The sequence below is a fragment of the Miniopterus schreibersii genome (assembly GCF_964146895.1).
Source record: "Miniopterus schreibersii genome assembly, chromosome: 2".
NCBI lineage: Eukaryota > Metazoa > Chordata > Mammalia > Chiroptera > Miniopteridae > Miniopterus > Miniopterus schreibersii.
In genome coordinates this window covers 176469243-176481671 of record NC_138102.1, presented here as the reverse complement: position 1 = coordinate 176481671, position 12429 = coordinate 176469243, and the positions used below count along the sequence as shown (strand labels likewise).

The following is a 12429-nucleotide window of genomic DNA, read 5'->3' as shown; positions in this document are numbered from 1 at the left end:
GACACTCTGCTGGGGGAAAAGAGAATACCTGGAAAAGCACTGAGGAACCAGAGATATGAGTGAGGAAGACATTTTAGGTGTCCAGCCCAATCAAGCCTTCAAATGACTTCAGCCCCAGCTGCTATCTGTCTGCAACTTTATGAGACCCAAAATGAGAAAGCCCTTCTCCCACTGTCCTGCCTAGTCAAACCACCACAGAATCATGAGATAGCAATAAACAGTTATCTTGTGCCATTTGGAAATGTTTGTTATGTAGCAATAGACAATAGGAATAGTGCTAAAACATTGTCTGGTACTCAAATATCTACTGTATGGATGAACAGATGGATGAATGAATCCACTGCAAATGTTCTACTCAATCTTCTCTAGTACAAACCCTGAGATCCATATAAATGAACCTGGCTCAATCAGTAAGTTAAATCAGAACTGGTTACATAATTGCACTGGCTTGTCTGGGAAGACAAAAACCTTGGAGAACTAGGTAAGTCCTTTTTCTACATGCAAAGGTACTCACTGGCACATGGGTCAGGATGGTAGAAGCCAGGAGCTCTCTTGCTTCTTCTATTTTGGTTTTCTTTGGTCCACCTCCCCACATCCTTTGTCTTCTTACTTTGTTCCCTATATATTTTAATGCCTATGAAAAACAGAATATAGTATAACAATGTGTAACAATATCTTTGAAGACAAGTTATTAAGCACCTACCCATACATAACACTATAAGCAAAAAAGACAAGGGTCCTGGTTATGGAGAAAGCTGCACTGGGCCTAGTCAAAAATCAACATTTGTCACAAATCAATGGCAAAACAGCATAATACAGTATCTAATACACTGGTTCCCTATTTTATAATTTGTTTTCATACTATAAAATTGATAATCATTATAGAAAATTTAGAAAATACAGATGAGTAAAAAATATATATAAAGTAGCCATAAAGCTTCCACCTAAAAAAAACACAGTTTACAGTTAATATTTTGGGGTAGTACTTTTTCTCCCTCAAAAAGGAATTACACCATGTAAGACTTCTAACTTGAAAACTACTAAACATTGCTGAGAAAAAACAAAACCTAAATAAATAGATGATTGTTCCATTTTCATACACTAGAACATTTAATACTGTTAAGATGGCTTACTGTTAAAATTCTCTTCAAAATGACCAAGAGATGCATCATAAATGCTAATTATACTCCTGGCAGGCTTTTTAAAAATCAAAATTAATTGATTCTAAAATTTACATGAAAATGCAGAAGACCTGGAATAGCTGAAACAATCTTGAAAAAGAAAAGTTGGAAGATTTACATTAGTGGATTTCAAGCTGGGTGACAAGTACATGAGGGTTCATAATATTATTCTCTGTATTTTGCACATGTTAAAATTTTTTAATAAAAAGCTTTTAACGAAGAGGATCACGTGGTTCTTATTACTTTGTAACAATGATGAATGCTTTTTTCTTTTTAAACTGGCTTTTAGTTAGTCAGAAGAAAACGGGATCCCTAATTCTTTATCCTAAAGAATCCCTAATTCTTTATCCTAAAATTCCTGTCCCCAATTACCTGCCTGGTAAATTTCTTTTCCATGCTTCACAACCTAGATGAGGTATCACTTCTGCTTTGAAACCTTTCCTAGCCCCACTCCTTTTTCTCTATTTTAATCCCTTACATATGAAACACTGAATACTTTCATTAGCATTCACATAACGCTATATTTTAACTGTCTATTTACATGTATATCTCTCTCCTACTAAATGTCGTGTCATCTTTTTCTTTGATTCCTAATGACAAGTACAGTGTAGAATTCTTCCTCTGTTACAAGATTTGGGCACCAAACCTAGGATCTTCCCTACAAAAAGGCCATTAGAGCATAAGATAAACTAAGACCCTGTAAACACCTGCTGCAGTAACCTAGCAGTAAGTAATAACTAGGGAACTGATTAAAACAACTCAGCAGTTGGTGGGATCCAGGAACAGATAGGCAGTTGGGTTTTCCCTAAACTGAGCTGTCCTCATTAAATTCTGGTCTTCCAGTTCCCTTGGGAAAAAGGTTAAAGATGCTTCACTTTAAGGAAGAAACAAAAAAGAACACAGGGGCATCTGGTATTACTTCTAATGTAGCAGAAAGTCATCTTGTCCCTAGAATATCCAATCACATTGCCAGGGTTTCATAGTGTGAGGGTAAGAGCCCAATCTGTTCATAAATAGGCCAAGATGACACCCCTACTGCATCCTATCTTCCCCAAAAGAAAATAAATAATTTCTTCTCTATACACCAAATCACTTGGCGAGGATGATGTAAAATGTACGTAACTAATATAGAGCAAAAAGGCTTTGTGAACAGAAGAAAAGGAGGCGAGACTAAAAGGCAGGCAATAAAAACGAAATGCTGGTTTTAAGCAACCCACTAAAATGCCATATCGTCAAAAGTTCTATTATATGAGATAAAATGTACTTGCTACATTTCATTTAGAATTACATAAGATATTCATGTTGCCCTAGTTCATAATATATGTTCAACTTAACTGTTTTGGATTACTTGTATCTCTGCAACCTTTTATTAGTAGCAAATAACTAATCTATGTTTTAATCCAGCATACAGAGTACAAACCATCTCAAATTTACACTTTGCTTGTTTTCCTCATGTTAGAAACATTTGTCTTACTTGCTAACTAACTATATTTTCCTCTTATCATTTTTTTTCCTTTTTATTGAATTTATTGGGGTGAAATTGGTTAATAAAATTATATAGGTTTCAGGTGTACAATTCTATAATACATCATCTGTATATTGTATAGTCTCCTTCCATCAGCATTTATCTCCCCTATACCTTCTAATTCCCCCCATCCCCTTTTTCCTCTGGTAATCACCATAACATTGTCTGTGTCTATGAGTTTTTCTTTTTACCTTAATCCCTTTTCCTCTTTTAATTGAACTTCTCTGATTCAGTTAGATAAAATTTTCTGTCAGTACCTATTTAAGAGAAATAAATGAGCAATTTTCCAACCCACTATTAGCCCCTGCTCAAACGGCTTTATGATTCTAGGGTTATGTGACAACTAATGATGATGTATGTAATAAAATGAATACTAGATCTCATTGAGTCCACTGGGGTATCAAGGCAAATTGCTCTTTCAGAGCATTACAGAGTTTTAAAGGATAGAGTGTATCTCCCCAAACTGAGCCACTTCCTGGGTTTTTCTTAACATTTTCCTCTTCATGTTCTAGGAACCTCTCGACAATATAATTTCAGTTTGTAACAAAGACTCATGCTCACTAAATATTTCACTTTCAATAAAGACCAAAAATAGAATCTTCTAAATCCCAAGCACTTTTCCTGATACTGCTGTCCCAAACCAGAGCTGACTATTAATTAACTGCAGAAAAAGAGGGAGGCAGTGATGAGAATAATCCCCACTGATTTGTGCTTTGGAATTACATATACTTACATATGAAAATAACCTTCCTAAATGTTTGACTCAGTCTTTGAAAATACCAAGACAGGCTTTGATTTTTCGGAATACACACTAACAGATACAACTGGGAAAATGCTATCTCTGCAAGCATCCTAGGTGACAAGAAAAAAACCGCCTGGAATTTATACCCTGTTGTAAGTAACCCACAGAATAGACAACAGACATATGGTTCAATAAAAACTCTACTGTGCTTCTATAGTAGGGAATTCCCACCTCCCAGGATGGCTCTTAGGGATGTCACCATTGATTTCCACTTAGCAAAGAACTTTACAAATGTTGGACTAAAAGTCCTAAGTATGGCTGTTATATATCCTAGGCATATGTGTGTATGTGTGTGTGTGTGTCCCTATCTTCATCTTTTGTCTTGTTCTAAAATCCCCAGGTTCCAACAGGAAGTGCCTCAGCAGGTCAATGAACGTTCTGTAGTGGTAAAGGGGTCTCTGATCTGGGCCTTCCTTGCTGATAACACTGGGAATTCAGGAGAAAGGAGAGAAATTACATATAACTAGATGTCAAAAGCAATTAGAAGTAGAGAATAAAAAGAGATATTAAAGAGAAATGAAAAGAAAAAAAAAAAAAGCTTTCTACACTAGAGTTGCTGTAGTTTTAATATATATAACTCAGGCAAATAAGGAAAAAAGAGTACTTCCTATCATATGAGACCAAAAGCCTCTTGGCCACATGTCCCCCTTCCAAGTTAGACACCACAGGATGATGATTTGTCTATGCCTAATCCCTAACTAAGTCAGAGAAGCTTCTCTATCACTCCTTCCATCTCTCTAACACCCCTCCCAAACCTACACCCCCAAAAGTCACTGCATCCCATGCTTTATCAATGAGCACCATTAAATCTCCAATTCCCTTTCATAGCAAAGGGAAAAATGAAAAGACACACCTGCATCTGTGTGAAAATCTGAGCTTTCTGGCACTCTTCCAAACTGGGCCCAAATGCAGCCATCACGTGCTCCTCTGTTCCAATCATCTGCACAATTTCCTGGTCACTCTCAACACCCATGGCCTAGGAAGGAAAGAAAAGAGAGAAAGAGTGCTGGCTTTGTATTAACTCACTGACATTTGCTTATGCTAATTTGGCATTGTTTGTGGGTATTACTTCTAAGCAAAAGCTAGCTCTTTCCTCAGAAATGGTGCCATCTGGCATTGGCAGCCAAAGCCCAAGCTGCAGAAGAACCTGAGACAGAAATTTTGATTAGGAAGAGGAAAACAAACATTCTCAAGCACTTTTTGCATGTGTACTATTTTGTAAAATTTATAAATATTCTATGAGTTTCATCATGAAGAAAGGAGGTGGGGAGGTACAGTGAAGACACCGGTCACAATCACAAAGGCAAACTGAAAAAGTAAAATAAAATAAAAATAAACAGCCAAAGGGCAAATCAGAAAATGTGCATTGCTGAAAATAAACAGAACCCCAATTAGCTTTGTCAAAAGGATGATTTTTCTGAAAACTGTCAAATCATCCACATTCAAGCTAAAAGAACTTTTCCTAAGGGGTGTTTTACCTCACTCTTCCAGAGATCCCAAGCTATACTTCATGCAGGTTTTAAAAGAGATCGTTTAAAACTAAGCACACACTTAACAGGTTTAAGAAACCCACTTATCTTAAGTGTTTCAAGGTGGCAGCCGGCAATGCAGGTCTTTGTAGATTCCATATGGTGCGAAGGCTCACTCCTTCACACACTTGCCTGGAATTCTGCCATATCAAGAAATACAGCACAATCACACTAACCGTCTCTTGGCAGAGAAATAATCTGCTTCTTAGAAGTTAGGGGAAAAGTTATGTTTGCATTAAAATTCTTCCTTTAGCTATGCAGAGAAAACAGAACCAGGGATAATTGTCTCGTTAGGCTTTGATCCTCTGGTTCTCAGTTCTCCCTCCACATGGGGGGTGGGGGGGGTGTTAAGTTGAATCCCAAATTCCAATGCAGACCTTCAAGAACATTAGCCTGAGTACAATGGAAAGGGCACCTCTCTGAGGTGTCTGTCCTAACATAATGTCAACAGTAGACCTTATAAACACTACCTCTTCCACCTCGGTTTTCCCATTTCTACAAGAGGCACAACTCAAAATTCCCCTCCAGCTCAAAATTCTACAATTCTATAACTGAATTTTAGTTTGTATTCTGTAAATCTGACGTGGATACTTTAGGATCAGATATAAACTTACTGAAAGTTTTGAAGTTTCTTGAGGGGAGCTAAATATATGCTGTGTCCCTTTTAGGCCAACTGTGATGGCTTAAAAAATGTTCACCAATTCTTTGACATTCCCTTCAAAAGGTAAAGACTAATTCCTCCCCTTGAGTGTATACTAAACTTAATGACTCACCTCTACAGAAAAAAGAGTGGAAGTGACAATATATGACTTTGGGGCCTTGGACATATAGAGCACTGTAGCTTCCTGCTTTCTGTATCTGAGTGCTCCTCTCAGGGAAACCTGCAGCCATGTCACACCCAAGCAGTCAACTGAAAGTTCCGGTGGTGAGGCCAACTGCCATGTGTGAGAGCCATCATGGAAATAGACCCTCCAGCTCCAATCCAGCCTTCAGGTGATGGTAGCCTTGGCTGACAGCTTGACTCATGAAAGACCCTGAGCCAGAACCACCCAACCAAACAACTCCCAAATCCCTGACCAACAGAAACTGCTATAATTTGTTATATAGCACAGGTAACTAATAGACCAAATTTTGGAATTAAATTCACTATTTAAACTTAAAAACATTTTTTAAGTGTATAACTTGTTCAAAATTTTTTTGTTTAGTGAATAAAGTTTTCAGGATACAAACCTTTTTTGTACTTAAATTTTTGCATATTTTTATCTCTAATTTCATATGATGAATTTATTAAAATGGACACTTGACATTCATCAAACCACTTAGCCTTTCACAGATTAAAGAGCAATCCTAAAAAATTATCAGTCCTAATTTCATTTATTTTTATTATTTTTATTTTTTATCCACTGCAAATTTATTATGCATTGGAAGCTTAACTGAAAAACCAACAGCATAGTTAAAAGGTGTCATTTCCATTCATAGAAGAACAGGTTTAAAAATACATTTTCTTTTCAATGTATTCAGTCAGCCCGACTGGGCGTGGCTCAGCAGTTGAGCATCGACCTAGGATCCAGGCGATCAGGGTTCGATTCCTGGTCAGGGCACATGCCCGGGTTGCAGGCTCGATCCCCAGTCGGGGGCGTGCAGGAGGCAACCGATCAATGACTCTCTCATCATTGATGTTTCTATCTCTCCCTCTTCCTCTCCTTCCCTCTCTGAAATCAATAAAAATATATTTAAAAAAGAAAAATGTATTCAGTCAGTACATAATCCTTTATAAAAATTGTATATATAATAATTGAGCTACTGCTGCAAGACAGCAGCATCTAGGGGCCCTCTTCCTTCAAGAAACCTGGGAGTCAGTGCACCGAGCTATAAATGGCAGAAAGGCAGATTCTGCAGATGCCGTCTCTCTGAAGTCATTAGGAAGCCACACCACGTGGAGACTTTATGGTGCTGGAGGGGAGATGCTAGTGGCATCCTTTAGGGCCAAGTTTGATAAGTAATCCTCTGTCTCCCTCCTGGTCCTCCTCCTGTTCCTTTTCTTCCATTCTTTTTCTTTCTGTTTATACATTAGGACAAGTTAAGGTTGGAAATACGTTGCTGCAAATAGTATGCAACTCTCAAAGTTATCTGGAGCCCAGACTTTGAAACTCAAATAGAAAAAGTCATATCCCTGCTAGAAAGGATGGCTTTCCTTTAATACCTCCAGAGTAAGAGTGACAGTTTCCCATGTCCTTTTCAGTAGAAGGTGCAGGATTGTGGTAGGACTGCTGTCTCTGGCCAGATTTAAGGTAAAGAATCCCTTATTTTCTTCCTTTCTGTTTCTCTGAAAAGTGCTCACTTAGCCCATAGGTGTCTATGAGGGGCTGCTCCTAGAGTCATTCAGTATCAGGGATCTATTGCCTTTGTTCAAAGGTCAAACAAAAACCTGGTCTTATTCTCCTTTCCTTGTCCCTACTTAATAGTCTTGGTTAGAATAAAATTCTGCATATATACCTCTGGATATTAATAATATTGATCAGTGATTTTATCAGTGAAGAAAACTTTCTTACAAATTTAAATCATGAAGAAATAGCAATTCAGATTCTTTGACCTAGTGTCTTGGTGAGATCCAAGGTGATTTTACAGAAGAAAACAGACATCAAGCATTTTGGTTGCAACATAGGAATAGGAGGGTGCTTCTAAAAGTTTTCAACAATGTAAACATTCCTAAGTAAGGATGAGAGTAAGTGAATACCAGTGGAGTTTATATCCAAGCTCAGGCTCATATAATGCATTATCATTTGTTCCTTCCCACATCTCCTGTGTCCTACTTCTCAATTTTTCTCATTCATCACACTCTTGCCTTAACTGCTCTGTGTAGTATGCATTTATTTTCAATAGGTCTTTATTTCCATGTTTATCTGACTTTTGAATCTCACTGGAATATGCACATCAAATTCCTTTCTAAAATATTATGGTTTAGGAAGCTCAGTTTCACAAGTATCTTACTAATTTTTTGAGATGTTTTATGGATAAAGAAAACTTTACAGATTTATATGCATTTTACTGCGTCAGTAAACGAACCATTCACTGGGGCTCACTTTAAAAGAGCACTCCTTTGAAAGTTTTATGGTATGAAATATATGCAGATATTTATGTCCTAATTTTTAAGCAAATGAAAAAAAACTAGATTATCCTTTGAACAAGTACAAGTTGCATCTACTCTGATGGCGATGGCATATATGTAGAACCATCTACATGTTCTCCTCAGTCTGCTAGTCACAAATATCAGAAGAGAATAGCTCCCAGTGGAAAGCTAATTAGAATATAACTTTGTTTTTACCTGTCAATCTCTCAAAATGATGTTATATGGATTTCAATGAAATCAAAATATAAAAGAAACAATACTAAGGCAACTAATTTGCAGTGGAATCTAAACACCTTTCTCTAAAATTTCTAGATAAAAAACTTAGTGACCAATGCACATCACTTCTCAGAGGAAAGCCCAACACTAAAAGAGATCTATGCAGGACACATGCCAAACAAAGCATGCGAAATTTCAGAGCAGAACTGAGACAGAAATTATATAGCTCACTGAGACAGAGAACCTGAGAGCTGAAATGGCAGTAGCTTTCTGGATCAACCCCATTTCCTGAGGCACGTTAATATCGAAAATATCTGAACTAAAGACCATCTAGATTATCTTAATAATTAATTTTCAGTTCAATAATCTCCAAGTGAGAAAGGTTATATACTTGGTTGCCTATTTTGGTGTTTAATAATAACAAAAGTCCACCCTCATTTAACATATAAACTGCCACTTCAAGATGCCCTGGTGCTGAATCTAAGGAGTAATTTTATAATTGCATAAAATTCTCAAGTGGTCTAACATGGATCTAAATAGATTGCTCAGGCCCTCCAAATATGCTATGATGCAAAGGTATGTCAAGCACATTGTAAATAACACCACATGTGCAGAAAAAATGATTAGTGGCAAAGCTTTCCTCTAAAAGAATTAAACTCTTCCTGAATCTGAAATACACTGAAATACAGGGTGATAACTCAGTCAGGTTATCATCAAAAGTGCTCCAGTTCCAAAGACCAAACTGACTTTATAACTACTTAGCCTTCAGAAGTCACAGCCACAAATAAATGAGATTGCTATGGATACAACAGCAAAATGGCCAACCATTTTGCTTTACAGACATAATTTAGACATCTGAAAACTAGCTTTATATGGAGCTCTTTGTACTCTAGGTATCTGAAATCATTTCACCTAATTTAAGTCAAAAGTGAATGCTATATAATAACCTTACCAAAAAACAGCAGAGACAATACATTTCAGCACAAAGTCACTCAGTCTGGCAATCAGTAATAAGAATAAAAATGAGACATGTTCTTTAAAAAGTGGCATGAGTGTGACTAAAAAGACAAAAAGAAGAATATTAATGAACAAAATAAAATAAAATGCAGGCTAATGGTGATATGTTGAAATATATTATGTGAAGGAGGGAAAGGGGCCAACTTCTTAAAACATCTAATATCCAGGAATCTCTCATTTTTCTTCAAATTAGACAGAAGACAATTTAATATTACCAAAAGTGGTCCTAGCAGATAATAAAAGAAACGTGATGGCCCTCTTTAACTGTGAGTATTCCCCTTTAAAGATCAAAAATTTCAGTATAAGTTGGCTTCCAAGAAACAAAGCCCAGCACCCCCGAAACCTGATCCTCTTTTCCGCAAAAACTTTAAGACCACAGATGACACAAGAGCCCAACTGCTGAGTACTTGGGAATACAGGATGCAAAGTGGGGGAGACTCATGGGCAGGAGAACCTTTGTAGTGATTCAAGTCCATAAATAAGGCTGATCTAGGTCTTAAAAGCTCTATCCATCATATTCAGACTCAGCATGGACTCTAAAACCCTGCTGTTTCTGTCACTTTTAGCCAATTGTTGGTTACAATCAACGACCATCAAGTCCTAATGACTGTCAAGGTCTGTGTCAAGGCCACACAACACAGAAAGAGAAATGATGTGAGTTTCCTGGTATCCCAGTTTATTTTCCTGGGCTTCTGGCATAAATGTGTAAGGGGAACGAAGGAAAGACAAAGAGCATCCTCTTTCCAGGCAGTCTTAATTTTCAAAAATACATGATCTTACTTGCTCTTCATCACCACCCTCTTAGGTGAAATTCTCACTTTATAGATGAATTATCTAAGGCTCAGTGAGTGGGAAACTTGCCCAAGGTCACTTAGCTACGAAGTGGAGAAGCTGAATTCCACCTAGATCTGACTGATTCTAAGCAATCCAATACCCAATCTACCTTCCAGATGGGAAGTCCAAATAGTGGGTATCAAATAAGTTTCCATCAGATTATTAAAATATCCCTGTAGTAGGAAACCAAAAAGTGACTGTAGTTTGAACTGAATATTTAAACTAAAGAGTTTGAATTGAAATTTAAAAATACTTAATTCTTATATAATTGATGATACACTATGTATAACACACCTTATACGTAGAATGTAATGGATACATTTCGGGAGAAAAATGTGGCACCATGTACCAGATTTTTTAAAAAAAAGATGTAATTCCATTCTCAGGAATTAAGTCTCACAACATAATCAGCAACATGCACAAACATGTATGTATAAGGACACCCAGGGTTGTGTATAAGAGTGAAAACTTGGGGGGGAAAAAAATGACACCTGAATGTCCCACTATAGGAAATTGATTAAATATATTATATCACAGACATGAAATTTCTATATAATACTTGCTAAAAGTAATGATGTAGATTCACATTTACAGGCATGGAAAACTATTCACAATTCATTGTTAAGTGAAAAAAATAAAATCGATATGTATATTACAAAAGCAAAAAAAAAGTCATAAAAAATAACATACTTTTCAGTGGCTTTTTAAACTTTTATAATGCAAAGATTGCTTTATAATCAGAAAGGAAGAAGTTTAAAATCTCAACTATTGGTTACATAAAAATGTACAATGTTAATTAATAGCCCATTATAAAAAGGATTTAAGTCAACTATACATGTATATACATTTACAGCACAAATATTAAATAAATTTGACAGAAGAAACTGTCTTAACAAATATTTGTCCTCAGCAAAAGTAGTCAATAAAGATTTTATTATTTTAATGCATGTGCTTAGTGATGCATTTTCCATGTAAGTGATATAAGATTACATGCATTACAATTAATTTATAATTTCTGGTGTAAGGAATGTAGTCCTTGGGCATCTTCAAGCATGAAAAACTTTCAAAAAATTCCTTTTGATGCATGGGAGCATACTGCCCTCTGCTGGAGATGTAATTCTACATAGTTACAAATTTTCCTAACTAAACACTTGTGTACCACTATGTACACAAGGCACTGCATTGGGTACTGGGGATCCCTACAAGAAAAGGCAAAATTACTTCTGTGCTTAAAAAATATAGACCTTGAAGAAAGGTAATAAAGTATATTTATGAATTCTCCCTGGCACCATCATATAATGGTACTGCTACTATCCTCCTCCACCTAAAAAGAAAATATATGGCACAATCTCATTTATAGAACTCAAAAGCACATTAAGCTCTACTAAATAGAAAAAAAAAAATTTCTACAACCTCCTTCACCGACAACTCCTATGAACTCCCTGGCCCCCAACACCACCCTCACATGAGGAGATCCATCTTCCCCCCTGACTCCTGTGCCCTGTCACCTGGTTACAGCTTTAACAGGACAGTTCATCTCCTTGCTTACTCCTCAAGGCTTATATCCAAATGTTTTTCCTTTTAACCAACTTAGTTAATTCCACTTCAAAGGATCTCTTTCTCTGTTTTCTCTCACTGCGATCCCCAAGGTATTTCCACTACACATTAACAACTGTTGAGCAGAAATATTTAACACTGAAGTGAAACTAAATAATGAGAAATGAGTATTATCAACCTTTAAAATTACCTGGAGTATTCAGTATCCCTTCAGTATTTCCTCAGATAATCTGAGTTCTTTATTTTCACCAACCTAGTCATCAAGATTCACTTAATACCCATGTACAGTTGATCATCATTACCCAGAGCAGCTACGTTTTACACAGTTGCCGAAAACACTGGATTAATGAAGACTGAAGCACTGCTCCTGGGGGAAATAGATTCTTGTGAACCTCTGGTTACATTTTCTTCAACTGATTAATACAGAACCTTGTTTTATGTATGTTTCTATTTAAAGATACCTTAATATATATATGTGTGTGTGTATATGGATATAATTCATTTACACTGCAGTCTCAGCCAACAGCACTGTGACTCATGCCTGAACAAAGCTTATCTAATACAAATATCACAGCCTTCTAGCGCTTAGGAGCAATAGATAGCATTTCAGCACTACACTTGAGGGTCATTTTAAACAG

The 12429-nt window shown here is 36.6% G+C and overlaps 1 protein-coding gene across 7 annotated transcripts in view; it reads right to left on the bottom strand.

Moving 5' to 3' along the window:
• The window catches only part of POLR3B (RNA polymerase III subunit B), a 98038-nt gene that overhangs the window by 68039 nt on the left and 17570 nt on the right, over positions 1 to 12429 (bottom strand). For all 7 annotated transcript variants that reach the window (XM_081128737.1, XM_081128743.1, XM_081128738.1 and 4 more), the window contains 2 exons: positions 4362 to 4484; positions 515 to 634 (listed from right to left, as the gene is read on the bottom strand). In XM_081128737.1, the coding sequence (XP_080984863.1) occupies positions 515 to 634; positions 4362 to 4484 (243 nt within the window). The remainder of the gene's footprint in view (positions 1 to 514; positions 635 to 4361; positions 4485 to 12429) is intronic.